The sequence below is a fragment of the Pholcus phalangioides genome, unplaced genomic scaffold, assembly GCF_987345545.1.
Source record: "Pholcus phalangioides strain wild (caught in Gottingen) unplaced genomic scaffold, Ppha-v1.0 ptg000017l_1, whole genome shotgun sequence".
Lineage (NCBI taxonomy): Eukaryota > Metazoa > Arthropoda > Arachnida > Araneae > Pholcidae > Pholcus > Pholcus phalangioides.
In genome coordinates, this window is record NW_028301610.1 from 36,227,728 (window position 1) to 36,247,026 (window position 19,299).

The 19,299-nt window shown below is 37.5% G+C and overlaps 1 protein-coding gene across 3 annotated transcripts in view; it reads right to left on the reverse strand.

The window, feature by feature from the left end:
* Positions 1 to 19,299, reverse strand: part of LOC149072966 (spermatogenesis-associated protein 7 homolog) — a 49,935-nt gene that overhangs the window by 20,881 nt on the left and 9,755 nt on the right. For all 3 annotated transcript variants that reach the window (XM_089246098.1, XM_089246097.1, XM_089246099.1), the window contains one exon: positions 3,298 to 3,431. In XM_089246098.1, the coding sequence (XP_089102224.1) occupies positions 3,298 to 3,431 (134 nt within the window). The remainder of the gene's footprint in view (positions 1 to 3,297; positions 3,432 to 19,299) is intronic.

Genomic DNA, 19,299 nt, shown 5'->3' on the forward strand with positions numbered 1-19,299 from the left:
TTTTATATTGGGAGAATATTCTGTGATAGAGGGGAACCGAAAATTCAAAAAATAAGGGCTAAGGAGCACCAAAATTAGAATTTAACTTAAAAAGATTTCGGGTTTTTTGGCCGACGCAAAGTACAGTTGAAAGACGAAAACTGTACTTCACATCGGACAAAAACCCGAAAACTTTTAAGCTAAATTCTAATTTACATGATGGCCACGAAAGCCTTTTTTGTTTCAGCACAAAAATTACTTTCGCACTGGGCCCTGCATCTGATAAAGACTGCCCTTTTTGCAAGATTACACTTAATCCTCAAAACAGTATTTATTGAGCCATCATAACATTAAACTTATCTTGTAAAGATGATGCATAAATAGGTGATTTTTATTAAGAATTTTATTTCAAAGGTGTGTTTCTGGTGTTCCACGGACCAGACAAGTAAGAAGCCAAATTTTTCCTTCACCTTCATTTCACCATTTTGAACAAAAATGCTGGTTCAGAGGGAACCAAAACACACAAGAGGGCACACTTGCCCTCTTGTGATAGAGTACAGAAGTGGCTCTTGGGCCATGTGACCCATTGCGGCTGCACAAGGTGATGCTCAAGCAAGGTGCTAAATCCATTGTGGATGGGCGAAAAAGAAAATGATTTCTGTCTGCTCTGGAGGGGTGCCAAATCCGAGATGAAAGGAAGAAATATAAATTGAGAAAAAAGGTAAAAAGGTTTTTTTTTTTTGTTAGGAGTTATTTGGATAAGTTGTTAGAGAGGGGAATGCCCCCCCCCCCAAGAGTGGGGCTCCAGCCCACGATCTTGAAACTATCCTTATCATTTCTGTTTTTTCACACTGTAAAGTAACTGTAGAAGGGGGTCTCATGAAAAATCTGGTTTGAAGGCCCGCTAAAGATCCCAGCCTAGGGGCCCTGATGCAGGGTGTCAGGGCCATGGGGAGGGGATAGACCGGAAGAGAAAAAATAGGTTCAGTATGGATGGAGATTCTGTCTCGAGCCGCCCGATATATTACGCTCTTGTTTCTGGTATCACAGTCCCAGGCACCGTCTATTTCATTAAGTTTTCTCAATATCTTTGATTTAAAAGTTATGGCAAGAAAGCTTGATGTCATTTGAATTTTTACTGTGTGAAATTTTATAAAAATTTTCAGTCTAACTGAAGTCTACCCTGCCACCCCTTGCAACCTACTGCACCCTTACACCATCACCTAAGCCACCTCTGCCCAGGGAATTGGAAGCTTGCTAATGTGGTTCTGATATTCAAAAAGAGTAGTAGAGGAACTGTGTCATATTGTCTTGTGAGTTTGACAAGCTCTAGCTCAAAAATTTTGGAAATTATTATTGAAAGGCAATTGGTGAAGTAGATTGACGAGAATACCATATATTCGGAAAACCAGTATTGGTTCAGGAAGGGGCACGCACGCGCACACACACACCCCTCCCCTTGAATCCCATCCTGATAGAAGACTGCCCCCTGATTTGACAATCACTGCAACATGGCTGTGTTGAACTCATCATCGTCGTCATGGTGCTGACCACCCAGATGCTTCTTCAAATGCAGGAACATGTGGTAGTCACTGGGTGGTACATCAGGACTGTACGGAGGGTGATCAAGTTGTTCCCAGCGAAATGAGGCAATGAGATCTTTGGTTCAATTAGCCACTTGTGGGCGGACATTGTCATGAAGCAAAACGATCCTCTTACTCAACATGCCACACCTTTAGTTTTTGATCACACAACTTTCGATAATTTAAGAGTTCGGTCACAATTTCATAGAAAGCACTTCTGGAAATTTGAGGAAACTCATTAGATAATGACGAAATTGTAAAGCATCTGTTCTCCCTCAATTTTTCGCCAACTTTCTGCACCAAATCTTCAGTAATGACAGAAGGTCGCCACTTTGTTCCTCATCATGAACATTTGTGCGGCTATCTTTAAAGCTCTAACCCATTTCCGTACTATTTCATCACTTATGTTTCCTCCATACACTTCACTCACTGATCTCACGATGAATTTCAGCCACTTTCATGCCTTTAGCACTAAGAAAATGAATCACAGCGCATATTTCACAGTCGGCGGCATTTTAAATACTCACAAACTTAAACATGGTCGAATGCTTTCATAATGATGTCTGTGGTTTGCCAACAGATGTAGGTACACAGCGCGAGTGTGCGGAATGCAGAGTATGCAGCGGCTGAATTTCAAACAGTACTTACTTAAAAAACATGCCTTGTACATTAGATCAGTCTGTTCCACCTTTGGTGCTGGGGGGACAATATTCCCCCCTCCCTGTATCTTTGCTTATGAGTACTGATTTTGGGAAAACAATTTTTCAAATGGATCTCATTTGGCTAACACTGTACAAATCTGGTGAAAAATTTGCCAATACAGTGGTAGAAATTATGTAATAACAAGGTTATAAAGATGACACTAAATGAAGAAACAAAGTGCGAATCATGAAAGAAGGCCAAACTGAGCTTTCTAACAGGACTTTTTCTAAAATCTTTCGTTGGGTATTTGATGCGTAACCGACCTTTACAAAACTGACCATCACAAACATTCAGAACATTGTAACTCCATAAATCATAAAACGGTAAAAAACATTCCTATATTAGTTTTTCAGAAGGAATCGCATGTGTAATCATAGGCATATGCAGAATTTTCTGGGGGGGATTTACAGATTTTTTTACTTCTGAGGGGGGTTTATATTTTCTCCTGCAAAATAACACTATAATCTTGGCTCAAGGGGGGGGGGAGTTAGAACCCCCAAAACCCCCCTTTGCGTACGCCAACGTGTGTAATTATTGGACGGTTGATAGAGTTATTGACCCTGTATACATTTAGTGTTTAATTTACAAAGAGCTGTGCCTTTAAAATAGTATACTTTTTGCAATCCCACAAGACAAACCTTTATTTTTAAAATTATTGCCCTTAAATCTGAGAATTTAAATGGCTAACACTTGCACTATCTGTGCCTTTTTCTACAGGACATTTATTGCTATTTTTATGCCTAAATATTAAAATAATAATTAAAATTTTTTTAAAGCAATTTCAATTTAGAAGTGTTTTCACAACTTAAAGAAATTTTGAGGGGTAAAAATTAGCTTACATGTCTGGATACATATTGACAAACACTGCCTTCACTAATCTTAATTTTTTTTTTTAGCTGCAGAAGCCCCTAAGTAAAGTAAGTTTTGGGACCACTACGTATATACCTTTGACAAACATTAAAAACTACAAAAAAAAACCCAAATGAAAAAAAAGTAATACTATCTATCCAATAAAACTAAATAAAAAACTTACCAAGGAATCATGATCATTTTGAGCAAAATTGCTTCGTTGTTGCAAAGTACAATCAGATAAAATATCTAATTTATCATGCAAGTTTAAAACTGGAGTGGTCTGTCTCCACAGTTGTTTCTTTTTTTTGTCAAAGCCTAATGAAAAAATTTAAAGCAAAAATCAATTATTCTCAAAATATGACATTTTAGAAAATTTCATAGTATCATGATAAATACTCAAGGAAGATGGCTATCTTCAATTTTGTAAAAAACCTGTCCAGGTAAAAGGGCCCTTCAAGTATTACATAAGCAGAATTTTGACCACTTTGACACTGAGAAACTTCCCTAAGAGAAAAAATCTTTTGATAGTACAAATCGTCATGAACAATTTGATACCTTAGTATTGAATTGGTCTATGAGCAGTTAAAGTGTCAATATGTGTAAAAAAAAAAAAAAGAGTAAAATGTGTTACACCAAATTTGAATTTCAAAGGTTCAGAGGAATTTTGAGGAAGTAATTCTAGAAACGGTGCATGGGTACATTCACATACTTGAAAAATCTGTAGTTTATCATGTGATGGCACATTCAACATAAAAAAAAAACACGTCACACAAAAAGGGAAAACACAGGGACTTTTTTTAACATTTCAACAGGTGACCATATATAACTCACAAATTTTTTGCTGTCCTGATTTTTTTAGCAATAATTGCCACTTTGCATGCTTTTGGTATCATATTTGTACTTGAAATCCTCATTCCTCATATTTTCCCCGAGAAACTGGGGTCAGCTAGAAATTGTAAGGACTGGAAGAGTATTTTCTTTTGGGAGTTTCTGTTCAAACAAAGCACAATTTGAGGACTTTTAGGGATTTTTCTATGAAGATACTAAAAATTGGAAGAATCTGATTTCTGACCGGAATATTTTAATAAGGCTGAAAAATCGGAAGCATTGGCTTATGAATAGTGTATCTTCTATGCACTGTTAGGATGCTTTGTCATAAGTTTTTTTTAATCATCAAAGTTTTATGACGTTTTTCCCCTCTTTCGTCCTTGAGTAAGAAAAGTACTACGTGTACACATCAGTTTTTTTCCATCACTGTACGCCTTGTCTAGCTTTGCAACTCTCTTTTGGAAGAATGTAGCTGAAATAACAGTCTTGTTCAAGAATTTTAGATAAAATCTTAGATTATAAATTTTTCAAGAATAGGGATATTTCAAAAAATACCTCTGTTTGAGACTATGAAGTGTTGCAAATGTACATATTCAGAAAAAATAAAAATTGAGTGAAACCTTGAAACCTTTCTAATATGCTCACTTGGCACTAAATGAAAAAATCAGGAGTGATTGCCAAATAGAGGTTGAGTAATTGTCACATTTGCATACAGTATTGGCTGCGCTATACTATCACTTTACTAATCACAAAAATTTGTCTCATTTTAAACACTTACTATTTCAAAAATACAGGCCTATAGTGGGTGAAAGTCATAGATATCTAAAAATACATCTTAAGACAAATTTACAGATATCATTCAAATGCATTAATTGTCTAATGTTCGCATAAAAATCTAAAGATGGCAGTCTCTAACAGTGATGAAATTCCGAAAATATCATATTCTACTTTCGAATCGAGATTTAATAACACATAAAAGAAAGGAGCCCTCGATTGTTAGAAACAGATTTTCCAAGTATATCAATCACTTAAATTTATTTTTCTACAGAAAGTGTCTTAAATTCCTAATTTTTGCATTACTAAAATTACTTTTGATTTTTCCCTGCAAAAAATTGGAAAAATATACCTAGAGGAAAAAATAGCATGGTGTGATTTAAACCAGCACATACATTTTATCACCCCTCAATGTAAAAAGTGACCAAGGAAAGGTTGATTTGATAACCACTTGCAGAGGTAGCCATAGAATAAGTGTCATGGTAATAGTTTGCAGTGTAGTTATAATAGTTTTAACATTAATGTCTATAGACAAAAAATATGTTCCAAAAAAAAACAACAACCTGATAGTGAAAAGAGGTTGCCTGTTGAGGTTACTGCCTATGAAGTTTTCCCGGCATATATATAATCACATATATTTATTGAACAAATGAACCAAAGTTTTTTTTTTGCAATTATCTACAGGGTGGTAACTATCAGCCCCCTAATAATTACACACGTGATTCCTTGTGGAAAACTAATATCGAAAACTGTTTTCCATTTTAGGATTGGATGAATATTTAATGAGTTATATTTTGAATTTTTGTGATGTGTCATTTTTGTAACTGCCAGTTACATGCCAAATAACCAACAGAAGTAAAATTCTTCCCCAGCAGAGGATTGCAGGTTTTTTGAAAATGAACCGAAATATTCAATCTCATTAGAAGCCAAGTTTGATCGTCTTCTTTCATGATTGATGCTTTTCTCTTCATGAAGAGTAATGTTATTAATAAAGAGTAATGGAGTTAAACCTTGTTATTACGTAATAATTTCGCACATTATACCCACTTTATTGGCAAATTTATCATCAGATTCGTAAAGTGTTAGCCAAATATAAGATCTATTTTAAAAATTGTTTTTCCAAAAGCAACACTTTTTTTGCCAAAATGTGGAAACTTGTTCTCCTTTAGTATGAAGTCAAATTTTTTGAGGGAAGGTGCATAGTATTTACTGTGCGATTGTTTTTTATGCAATTGTTTTAATCAGATTACACGTCGATCAACAAAACTGGACAATATTTTTTTGGTAAATTTAAACTTTCATCGAAACCAGGGGCGTAGCCAGAAATTTCGTTCGGGGGGGGGGGGGGCACTTTCATTTTGGGGGGGGGGGGACCAAAGTGACAGAACAATGGATTTGGCCATCTTTTTCCCTTTTTTCGATCATTTTCTCACATTTCGGACCAGACCCCCAAGTCCCCCCCCCCCCTCGCTACGCCCTTGATCGAAACGTATGCATAAAAAGCTTCAATAAAGAATGTAAAAATGATAGCTTGACGAAGGTAGTTGGTGGAAACAGTAAAATAATGATTCAATCAGAAACTTTATATCTAACTAGTTATTTTATGAATCAACATATTCAACATATATAATTATTGGTTTCTGAATTTTTCTATATACATCCTTTCACATTTTCATACCAAATTCTGCATGTTTCAATGAAGATTTTTCATTTCTTTTTGAATGCAATTGATTTTTATCGTGCTGAAATATTAATAAATTTACCTTACGTTTTTATAAGAAAGATTTTCACACAACCTCAAAATTTATTTCAGACGACATGATTCACGCAGAATCTTATTATTTTTTCAGTTGAATTTTCATTTTTTGGCATATTTATAAGGAAGCTGTTGCCCCAGGCCCCTCTTTGCAAAAAGGAATTTAATTTATCTTTAATTAATAAGATAATAATGAGAGTGAAACAACAGACTGTGCTAACCCAGTCTGAATGGATTTAGTGTGTGCGTTTTTCTTTTCAGTGAACAGCCCGGGAAACGCTAAACAGACGGGGAAATTGTCAGTCATTGTTTTTCTTCACTGCCTTAGGTGTTATTCCCACTAAGCACGAACTTTTATGAGCTAACCAAGAACTGTACGAGTGAATGAACTTAACATGCCACTGGCTCTTTTTTTAAATATTGTTTTGTATTTTTTTTAACCAAATTTTTACCTATGAGCCGCTAACGTCGGCTGCTTTCCTGATTTTCTTATCAACTCTACTCTCTACTGAGAGTTTGACACTGTTACGACAGCTGGAAAGAGTCCATGATCAGCTTATGCCACAATGGTGAAAAGGGAAAAGAGGCTAAAAGCCCACTAGTTGCACATGAAAAGAGGTCAAGAGCTTACTAGCTTGCCCAATATTAATATTTTCTTATTTTTTTTATCTTATTATTTTATTATTACTTGTTTTTTTTATTATTTTCTTTCTATCATTTATTTATTTTTCTTATTATGATTTTCTCTCTCTTTTTCTTCTTATTTTTCTCTTACCTGGCTGGACTGCCAGCTGGAGTCTTTCCGGCATGACTGCGCCCTCCAGGGTACAGAGCCTGGTCGTGCTCGGTTCGTTTAGTTTAGTTTAGCCCCTCTTTGCAAAAGTATACTTCAGGCTCTTGCCGCCCTAGGTACTACTAATTTTGCCACCTCTTTGAGATGCTGTTATATTTCGTCTCTTAGTTTTTTTTCCTGCAAAAATTACTTCCTCCCCAACTCTCAATTTTCAAAATGAAAGCCATATCTTTATTGTTTGTTCTTTTAAATATGGTTTTGATTGTGTTTCAAACACACTCAAAAAAAACTCATAACATAAATGAGATGCTGTATTTTTTTTATAATACAGATAAAGAATAAAATAAGAATAGAATACTGTGAGATGTAGTTTTTTAATAATCCTATACATACTATACATACTTAGTGTATCATTTATTTTAACTGCTTGCATTCTATTTGATAGATAACTTTTAAACCAGTGATAAATGTTGCCTCTTAGACCTGAACAATATAAACCTCAACCTCTAGCCCACAGATGTCTACACATAGATGAAAAACACTGATAAATTTAATTCCAAAGTATGGTGCATACATTCGAATATGAAAGTATCCCAGCATATATTTTATATTAGATAAAAAACAAAATGAGCAAAAACTAATATATATTTTATTGAGGTGTTTTGTTTCTATATTTCATTGAGTACATTTTTTATTGCGGTACACCTAGTTTAATACAATACAGTATTTCTTGGAATAATCACCATATGAACGTATGCGTCACTGTATCTGAAAAAAAAGAACCATCAATATATAACATTTCGTTTATGAACTTAACAAAAAGCCCGCACCCGCTGCACATTTCTGATACAAAATTTATTTAATTCAATTTCGGAAATACTTGCTAAATGCTAAGTGTAATGACTGTCAAATACTTGCCAATTTTAAAAATGCTACTCGGTTAATTGACTGTTGAATATCATGTGATTCAATAGGCCAGTCTCTTGGAAATTGTGTTTTTTAAAATGATAATGAACATACGCGTAACATCTCTGTCAGTGTAAGCACAACCAGTCTCTAAAATCACTTTTTTCAAAACGTAGACAATGCGGTGCTCTTTCCATGAAATAAGGGGAATTAATATAACATACCAATTAAAATACTGTGTGTATATAAAAGGCACTATTTCCATTTTCGTCAATATTGAGATAACGCTATTAATTTGCCATATTTTCGTTACACTATACACATATAGGAACATCCAAGTCCTATTTCAATAAATAACAGAGATATTCACTTTAAACGGCTCTCTTGTAAAATTCCCCTTTTGGCATATGGTGCCAATTATATCCAATATACAGAAATAGTTCAAATGTAAAATGTAAACTGTTCACCTGTTGTGTTTGTTACTCATCTGAAAAGAAAGTAAGACAGGACAATATTAACATTGCAGAGAAAACACGATTTAATTGTGGTCCGTGTCAGACCTGGAGAGCAGGAAGTGAGTCAATTTCATGTAGCTTTGCACCCAAAGTAAAACTAAAATACAGTCAGATCCCGTTATAACAAATACCGTTATAGCAAAAATCTTGTTGCAACAAAATCTTTTCCAATCAATGTACATAGTAACAACATAGCTGCCAACTTTTGAAAATGAAAATTAGGGAGATTTTCGTGCTGACCAGTATTTTATGCTAAAACCACTCCCCTAATAAATACAAAAGGGATTTTTCACACAGAAAAGTTAATAAAGGGAATAAAATCCCTACTTAAAAATTGAAGTCAAATAAAATAGAGATTTCACAACAGATGGAAGTTAAACCCTCGGAAATAAAATCCCTACGCAAAAAACAAGTAAAATTAGGGGCCAAAACTTCAAAATGGTGATCTAAAAAAATAAGTAAATATTGTGTTCAATCAGAAACGATGTGAACAAACATTCTGTGCGAATGATCCCAAACTCATCGGCAGATGAAGGGGAAAAAAGCGTCAATTTTTGAAGAACACTGACTTTTTGTGACACTTGCTTGATGTTTTTTCATTTCACATGGGTGATGATGTCAGTCTTTCCACCATGACCGATGTTTATGTCCGTAACACAACTTGTACAAAAAGGAAAAGTCTGCCCTTTTCTGGAACGTTTGATGAAAGGAAATTCATCAGGGGAATAAGTATCTTTAAAATTAATTAAATATGTTTTTGCTTATTAGTATTCATATTTTTTTATATCGCACATACGTAACTTCAACAAAAGAAATTTTGACCACATGTGCGGCACTATAATCTTCAATTATTATCCAGGACTATTGGCTGCTAAGCTATTTCCCTGAACGATAAGACAAACAATTTTCTTGTTACCCCATCAGAGGGTTTGTAAAACTTCCTTGAAAAAGGAATTTCCTCATTTACGACGGGGCTAATGAGAAAGAGAGCTTTTTTTTCGTTAGCCCCGATTTACGACGTGTGGCGTCATTTCCAAAGGGAAAAAAAAACAGAGGCAAAAAACTTCATGCCCCACAAGAAATTCCTTAGGGATTGTTTTCAGAAGCGGGGATTTTTTTAAAATGAAGTAGGGAATGTTTAGGGACAATTATGGATTTTTTGTTGTTTTCATAAAAATTCTGGAATAACGAAATGAAAAATTCGTTATAACAAACTCGAAAACAAGTGTCCGAAAAACAACAGAATCAATTCCCATCTACTCTATCAATGTTTTTGAAAAAATCTGACGAAATTGAAATTACAAATTCAAACAGTAGTTATAGGATCTCCTAGGAAAAAGATCTAACTTTGGAATTTACAAGATGTGGATGCAGCTGTTTTTACCTACCTGGTTTCAGGACATTCGTTCTCGAAATGTGCCAGTTACCGCTCCACTCATAGGAGAAAAGGTGGTTTTGGAATTCACATGAGCTATTGGATGCGATAACTTTCAAGCAAGTGTTGGCTGATTGAATCGTTTCAAAAAAAGCTATGGTGTGGTAGAAAAACAGATTTGCGGGGAAGCAAATTCAGTTGATATAAAAAAATGTGAATGAATGGAAAACTGGTGAAATAGCAAAAGTGATAAATAAAAAATAGGCCTACAGGGCTCTACCACAGAAATTATATACCAGAAAGGGCTCTGCGAGTCGAAAAAGGGCTGAGAACCGCTGCACTAGAGTATGCTTTGCTACCTACTGCATCTGAAGCCTTAGCTAGTTTGGAACTCTAAACGATATCAGATCAAGAGAACATTCCAGACCATTTGTTTGAGCATCTGTATACTTTAAAGGGATTAGTTGTTTCCTTGGCTTCCACAATACGTGTGCAAAAATAATAATAATTACGGATTATTTGCCTCTAAAATGTTAATTAAGTAAAACTTATGCAAAAAAACCCCAATGCTTAATAGATTTGAGTTGCTTTGTGTTATTTTTAAAATTAAACTTCATTCATTTTATTATCTAGAATGTAAATAAGTAATTTTCCCCCTTGAATCAAATTCTGCTACAACAATTTTTTTTGCGCATGTTAAAAATTGGAAATTCCTTTATAACGAAGTGATTTCTTCTGTCTCTTTGAGTTCGTTATAATGGGATTCAACTGTACAATAAATATTCCTTTTTTACTTTAACTTCTTAAACGAGCACTAGCTCAAACTTTTTTCAATTTATCAATGTATCGTATAAAAAAAGATGGGTCTTATATACGCCTTATTGAATACAAGTATTACAGAGGATTCCAAATTACCTAAGAATTAATTGTGGAGATTGTTCATAAATTATCATTAAAGAAAACTCTTACAAAATACAAAACGTATGAACTTATCAGAAATGAGTAGCTATATTTGATATTCATTTACTTTGTTTTCATCAGAAAAGTGTAGAATTAAGAGGAGTTTTTTTTCCGTCTTGTTGGTAATCCTGTGTTTATAATCGAGTGTAGTTTTGTAATACTGCATACAATTCATAAAAATGTGGGTTCTGCCAAGCTCTACATTTGTTCCCCCCCCTTTTTTTTCAGGGAAACGTCACAAGAGGACAGCTGTCCTTATAGGACCAGTAAACGGAATCGTTCGATGCCGCCTACCATTCTGTACCATGATTCCTTTATATTCCAATTAGTGACTGTTAACGGATGTTGTTCTGGATTGACGAGCTTCATCCCATTTCAGTTCCCAAACAAGTTTAAAAAAATCGTATTGTAATCGAATTCATCTATTCGATTTATAGCCACTCAACACATGTTTCTATCCCCCCAGATGGTTAACCATAGTCCAAAGCCCCGACCGGCAAAAATAAAAACATCTTTGCGGCAGAAGACTCTTTCTCATATGGCGGGCGTTGTTAAAATCAGTAGAATATTCTGTCTTTTTACTTTCAAAAGAGCCGAAATTGAGATATTGAAATGTTCGTTGTGGTCTGCTGGGAAGGGTGCAGCAGCCTCCAGTCATGGAAAGAACCCCTTTACGGGTTCCATGGAACAGAAAACTTCATCAGGGACTCCAAGCATTTTATAGAAAAGATTAGTGATATAGTGCATCAGCCAAACGAAATATTGGTCAGTTTTGATGTCACATGACTCTTCACAAATGTACTGCTAAGAAATGTCATGGATCAGAACAGCCAACTGTTCACGAAAGATATTGTGGACCCTTTCCACGCCTGTCTCACCACTACATATTTCAGTTGGAATGGTGAATATTATGAACAAACTGAAGGGGTGGCAATGGGCAGCCCAATCAGCCCGGTCGTGGCTAACTTTTATATGGATAGATTTGAGGCCCAAGCTTTGGTGACAGCACAACACCAGCCGTCAACCTGGTTTCGGTATGTGGAAGAATAATTTGTTATATGGGGTCATGGAGAGGAAAAACTTGAAGAGTTCCTAGTTCATCTGAACAGTATACATCATAACATCAAATTCACAATGGAAAAAGAAGTTTCCCTTCTGTTTCTAGATGTTCTGGTCACGAGGAAATGTAGCTGTTATGCTCGACTTTAGGACGTCTAACCAAAAAAAAAGGGAAAGTTAAATAAAAGTCTAAGTATATGCAAATTAGAAATCTACACGACCTTCTATTGGTCCCTTTCTCTTTTGCTCGAAAATAAAGAGCCAGGATAGAATTTGCGAGGCGCTAGTTTTTTTCCCTTCTCGTTGAGGTGCTCAGTTTTCTTTCCTCGACTGACAGCGGCGGCCGGGACGCGCATCGAGATGTGAATGTGTGAGACGCTGGTATTCCAGTGGCAAGTTCCGAAGGGGGACCCGACGACCATGCTCGAGATCGTCTTCCAAGTGGTGAGTGGTCACTAATATTTATGTCAGTGTAGCGGGCTCTGCGTGGGTCAGTTTTTCCTTGAGTTCTCTTAATATCCCTGTTCAACTGGATAGTGTATTGAGCTGATTCAATAACGTTTAGAGTTTATGTCTATATTGATAATTTTTCTAGTTTTGTCTCATGCAGAATCGATTTTAAATATACTGATAGACTTATGTAAATCGTTCAAAAGAAAAGCTTTTATCCGAATAAACTTTTGCTATATTCTCCGGTTTTTGTCTACTGAGTGTAGTCATTGTAACCATAGGTCGGGTTTGCTATCTGGTGGCCTGGGTTTTTGCGGGTTTATACAACGTATATGTTTTTTTTGACGTTATTGACCCTGTGTCATGTCATGTGCCGAAAGGTGCGCAACATAACAGACTGGGCCATACGGTTTGTCGTAAAAAGATGCGCAAGGGCAGATACCTGCACTGGGAGTGTAATCACCATTCTGCCCAGAAGCAAGGTATGATCAAAGCAATGGTGGTAAGGGCAAGAAGAATCTGTGAGCCAGAACATTTTTATGAAAAAAAATTTCACCTGATTTATACCTTCAAGGCCAATGGCTACTCTACGGTGATGTAATAAGGGCCATACATCCAAAAAATGCCATTTCGTTTCTCCCTTACATTCCTGGAGTTATGGACAGAATTGGATGGCACCTGAGAAAATTTGGCATCAAGACCATCTGCAAGCCAACCAAAAAGCTAAGTGAATGCCTCAGGTCGGCCAAAGATCAATGAGACGGAATAAAAACAGCTGGGGTTTACCGTATCCTGTGCAGTTGTGGAGAAGTGTACATAGGCACTACACACAAAAAGATTGATATCTTCCAGATCAATCAAGCACAAACAAAATTGTAGACTGGCTCAGGTTGACAAGTCAGCCATAACAGAGCATGCCCCATACGATCACAAAATTCTTTTTGCGAACACCCAAGTGCTATCCAACGGCATGAGATATTTTCCACGTATTTTTATAGAAGCAATCAAATTTCAAAAGCACAAGAACAGCTTCAACAAAAAGAAAGGATGAAAATCAACAGTGCTTGGTTTCCCATTTTAAAAATGATGAGATTGGAACCAGAGCCCTTAGAAACAACTTCGGCCAGTGGAGAAAACTGACTGGCTCAACAGACCAATCCTGATGAGGCAGTGCGACTCAAGCAGGGAGAAGGCATAAGTAGCAGCCTTTTGCCTGCTATTACGTAATCCTTGAAAATGTTCGCCACTCATGTAAAAGAAATGTCAAAAGACAAAAACTGTACTTCACGTCTGCCAAAAAACGCAAAAACTTTTAAATTTATTTCCAATGGGGTTATAAGCATAGCCCCCACAAGCGGTGGGCTGACAAAAGTTCAATCCTGGGACCCGGAACGATTTTCACAATTTTTTTGCTTTTTCACGCTATAAATTCATCATAAAGGGGCCCGCAAAAGATTCCAGTCTAGGGGCCCTGCTCCAGGATGTGGGGGCCATGGTTATAAGTTGAATAAATGAAGGAAGTTGACTCCAATGATCACACACGACACATCACAAATGATAAACAAAAACACAAATGGTTTCCCAAGTCCTAAATTTAAGGTGAGAAATTTCTCTCCGGCTGTATACTTTAATTCCGGTGCCATTTGCGGCTTTGAAATTTTGAATCTGTGACAGTTTGCAATCATTTTTGGTTGCCGGTATAAGAGAACAGTAACTACCAGTATCATCAAGAAAGCAAATGCTTGTTTTATGATTACGAATGAATAGGCCACGAGAACTCATGGGTGAGCGGCACATCACTGCTACCCTCGGCCGTTTTCATTTCCCTGGTAGGAGCATGTTTTCATGCACTTTCTTGTGTTGGAACGGAACATGTGATGATACCAACATAAATAAGATACAGTTGCTGGGCTTTCCCCGTCAGAAACGGGACTGGCTTTGATCACGAGAATGACTCCTGGCTCGTCTCAAAACAGCAACTTTTTGCCCCAGTTGTTGCATTTCCTCCATCAGCTCGAAATTCAAGGAACTACGCTAGCTCGAGAGATCGATGGCTTCGTAATCTCTTTGATTTCGATGATCAGTGTTGTCACCAGGATACAATCTGCAACTTTAGCTGCTTTCTGCGGTATGAGCAGTGCTGTCTTAAGGCATGGGCCCACTCGGGCACAGCCCGGGGGGGCCTTAAGAGAAGAGGGGCCTTACAAAAATGATAACTGGTTAAAATTTTTGAGAAATTTCTAGGTAGAACCTCAGAAAAATCTGTTGGCCCGGGGGTCCATGATGCTCTTAAGACGGCCCTGGGTATGAGTGGCTGTATGGCAGCTAGAATCGACATAACATTCGGCGGAAGCTGTTGTAGGAACAGTTCTAAGAGAAGAGAATCAGCAATGCTGTGATGATTTTCCACCTAATGCTACATTATTCTGAGAAGTTCGGACAGTTTCCTATCGTCCAGCTGTTCCCCCGGACAGGAGACAACAGATTTCTTATGTTTTTGATTCGATGCATCGTTCTATGATGGCCGCTTTCAGTTCTTCATATGGGTGGACTTTCCCGTGCTGCATGATGAAATCGTGTATCATCGTAACTATTTCCTGTGACAGGTGAGAAATGCAGTGGGTGGTTGTACACTCCCAATTTGAAGTATAGATGGCAGCACTGAAATATCAAACACAACACTAGCTACACACACAGACTGTTAGGTGTACTCACTTTGTCCCAGACTCCGCCACGAAGCTGGGTTGGAAGAGATCTTTTTTGCAATGGGATAAGTCTGGTGGCAGAGCCCCTGACGTTCATTCATTCAGTGAGTGGTTGTACACAGTTTTTGAGTCCATTATCGGCTTTGGTGTGGTGAGTTCGGAGGTAGCTTCACACATTTCAAACCACAAGGCGGGATCCGAAGCGGTAAATATTGGTATCCATGTACTGATGCAGCTTCTGCCATGTCGTCATACCGTGAAACCATGAGGCGAATGAGAAACAAAGAAGAAATTATTCACATACCCAAAAAGGCTATATCCAGGTCTCCATTGCCCTGATGGTGAGTGATGGAAGAGTATAGAGAATAACGATCATGTGAGCCTCACCAAAATAAACTAATTATTAAAATAAAATTTATAAACATAATATAACTTGAAGACAGTTTGTCATGCGTGTTCTTTCCATGGTGACCGCAAGCAGAAGCGTGTGAGAGGTTTCTTGCCAAGCTAGCTTAAATCTCTCCAAACATCAGTGGCTTGGTGGCATACGCTACAGGCCCTTTTATAGTGAATTTATAGCATGAAAAGATAGTCTCTGGCTTTAGGGCTAGACCCCTGTCAGCCCCACCCTTGCAGAGGGGGGCATGGATGCAGGGCCATCTTAAAAGCACAATGGGCCCAGGCAGAGTGACTTCTCTAAGGCCCTACCATTCAAATTAATATGCATACTCCTCAAAAATTTCAACTATATCTAATTTGTGAGGCCCCTCTTCTCTTGAAGACCACGGGCCATGAATGAGCGGACTCATGAATTAAGACGGCACTGCATGGATGCAATATGCAAATCTTTGGAAACTTCTAAGTTGGAACTGGAAAAAAAATCTCATCTCAAAATTGATAGTGATACTTTATTCATTTAAACGAGACAAATTAAATGAGCACAGACATTGAGCAACTTTGATCAAAGGAAAAAAAATTCATTTATGGGTGTAATGATCACATAAAAATTTGAAGAGTGCGCATGCACACACAGAAAAAAAAAACTGGTTTGCTTTTTCTCGATTTCTCTTTAGGGTTATACCATTCTCATCAGTTTCAAAAATGTCAAGTTATACATTCAGTGAATTTGGCCTGATTATGAAGCGACCTCATAAATTTTTAAAGCCTCATAACTCCATAATTATTGGTCAAATCAAAAAACTAAAAACACTTTTCCATATCAGTTTTTAACAAGGAACCACATGTGTAATTATTGGGCAGTTGACAGTTACCACCCTGTACATTCAATCACGTATGATTACATAACAATTCTTTTCTGCATCAAAAGAGGTGAAAAATTATCACTCTCTTCCATATGTTAATTATGAATAAAAAACTTATTTTCTTCATTCATTTCCCTTCATTCAACTGACCACCACCAAGTGTCTGGCTTCTGATCTCACAGTACAAATAACTGTAGGGTTTTTTTTATGTGATTTTTTTCACTTATCTAGATAGTGATAACAAATACTTTAGTTTTTTTAAAAATACAAGATAGGCTTACTTTTCTTAGCCCAAAGTGTCAGGGCTTACAATCAATCAATTTTTATCATGATAAACAACCAGTAATGCAGCATTTGTTCTATTGCTCTCAATGTACCATATTTATAATGTAAGAAAAACCACATGTATTCTGCATAAGTACACTGACTCTCATGTAAAAATTAATATTGTGATTGGTGGAATGATTGAAAAAGATTTCCATTATATTTAATGAGGCGCTGAACCAGAAGGAGGCGCTGAATTCACCCTTTAACTGTTTTTTCTACATTACAAGGGATGCCGGCTTGCCCCGGGTGAAAAAATATCTAGATGGGGCTCTGTATATATATACAGGGTGTTCTGTTAATGGACCAACGAACTCACAGGGTTGTTAGTAGGCATCAAGAGGAACAAAAACTGCGATGGAACATGGTGTCACAAATCACGTTGAGAGGGTGAAAATCGCAAAACACGCATGCAGACTCTGAGTCCAGAGGAGACAAAAGGTGGATGTCAGTTGATCGCTGAATGCGTTTGTGGGTTTGCTCACCATATCTGACGTAAGTAGCGCCGTGAAATGCATGCGCTGGGGTAGGATCACTCACTGCGATTGACGTAAATTAGCACTATCACCTCCATGTTACATACACAAGGAGGTGAATTGGACGCATGGGACCCATTGCTTCACCTCCACGTTCGCCGGATCTCAATCATAGGTGGAGATAGACTTGGAAGTCTGGGGGGGGGGCGCGATGATGATGTCGATTCATATATACATTTATATATTAGATCAGTCAACTCCACCTTTGACGCCCCCACACCCCCCATATCTCCGCTTATGATATCACTTTGTGTGACTTTTCCTATGGGGTCACCTTAAATCACTCACTTATGCGACGCCTGTGGACACACTGGAGAGAGCAGATGGTTGTCGCTGCGGCAGACCTCAAAAGCATACTGTTGGAATGTTTCCTTTTTTTTTCTATGTATGTGCGAGAACCGGTTGGTCCGACGCTGTATGCAAATCGGCGGGGGCAGCATACTCTCACCCTCACGAGAGCGCGGATATATATAGACTGGTTTTTCTCTATATGTGAAGTGTCTGTTCTTTTCCGTATGAATGCTGGGATCGTTTTTTTTTCATTGCCGGGTTGTTATTTTGTTGGCCATATTTTTGATCATAAATGATCTGGTTTTTTTTTGCAACTTTTATGGAATAAAAGTTAGAGTTCAAAATGAACTTCCTATCATTGTTTTTCTTTCTTCAACTCAGTCGACACACTCTGCCCCCAACACATACCTACGTGATGTCTGGACAGACTATTTATAGTGGAGATGAACAGGTTTATTCTCAGACCAATCATCGTACGGCACGCACTCGGCGTAGGAAGAAATTGATGGCATCAATCCAGATCCTCTCCAGGGGACCACTTAGTATTAATGGAACATGTGAGCCCCTAGGGCGATATGTTAAACCTGGTATCTTCGAGTGCATCCGGGAATAATTTTTATGTCATTGTAGACTGCGCAATGATGTTAGCGGCCACTGTAACATGATGACCTGGGATCTTTCACAAATCTTAATTCTTCAATTTCTAAATCTTTGTTCAGACTCCAGGGCTCGTTTGGCTACTGGAAACCACCCGAGGTACCTGTTGGCGATCCAGTTCGGGCCAGTTAGTTCACTTAGTCTGACAGTTGGGGGGGGGGGTCTCTTGCCTGTCGAATAGGACCAGAGATCAGGCTGCCAATGTTCCGCATAAATTCTGGTTTACACCTGTATGAGAGATCCCAAAACCTCGTTTTGTTAGCTTCTCTTTCGTTGTGGGGTTCAGCGGCTTTTTGGTGGGAACCACACCGAGTTATCGTCAAACTCAGAATTATTTGTTTTGTGAATTGAACTATTTGTGGAATATAGAATATTAGTGTTTCGCAAAATGTTATGCATAACATGTGAAATAATTTACCTTCATGCCGTTGGTGGGTCGCGAACCACTTTGCGGTAAAATAACTCCATGAAATTCCTTATGATGCAATAGGCCTAAAATTTTGGACCCTGGTCTTCAATTCTTTGTATTTGTGTTGTTGCCAGATTTTGTGATATATTATTTTGTGCAATATCATTTTCCTTCTATAATATGTAAATAAGGTGTCGAATTCAGTGCCATAGGTTCGTCTTGATGATTGCTTCCTGTCATGATGCATGATGGGAGTGCTCTCAGATAAATACCGGATACTCAGCGCAATGCAGCACTGATTTATTTCTTCAAAACACAAGAACTTATCATAAACGCGTTTCGCCTTGTGGAGGCGTGAGCCAGGCGATCTCTCAATCATAGTGATGTACTGTAAGTGGAAAGGTGTGCCTTTGCACTGCTCTTGAGTCTCAACATTTGTTTTAAGGTTTGACCTGTGGTTCGACTGGATAACTCATGTAATTCAACAGCGTCTTGATTCCGTCATCTACTCCATGGATTGACCGGTAGCCTGACCGGCTGCCTCTGGACTTCCCTTGACGTCAGCCTGATTTTGCCTTCTACT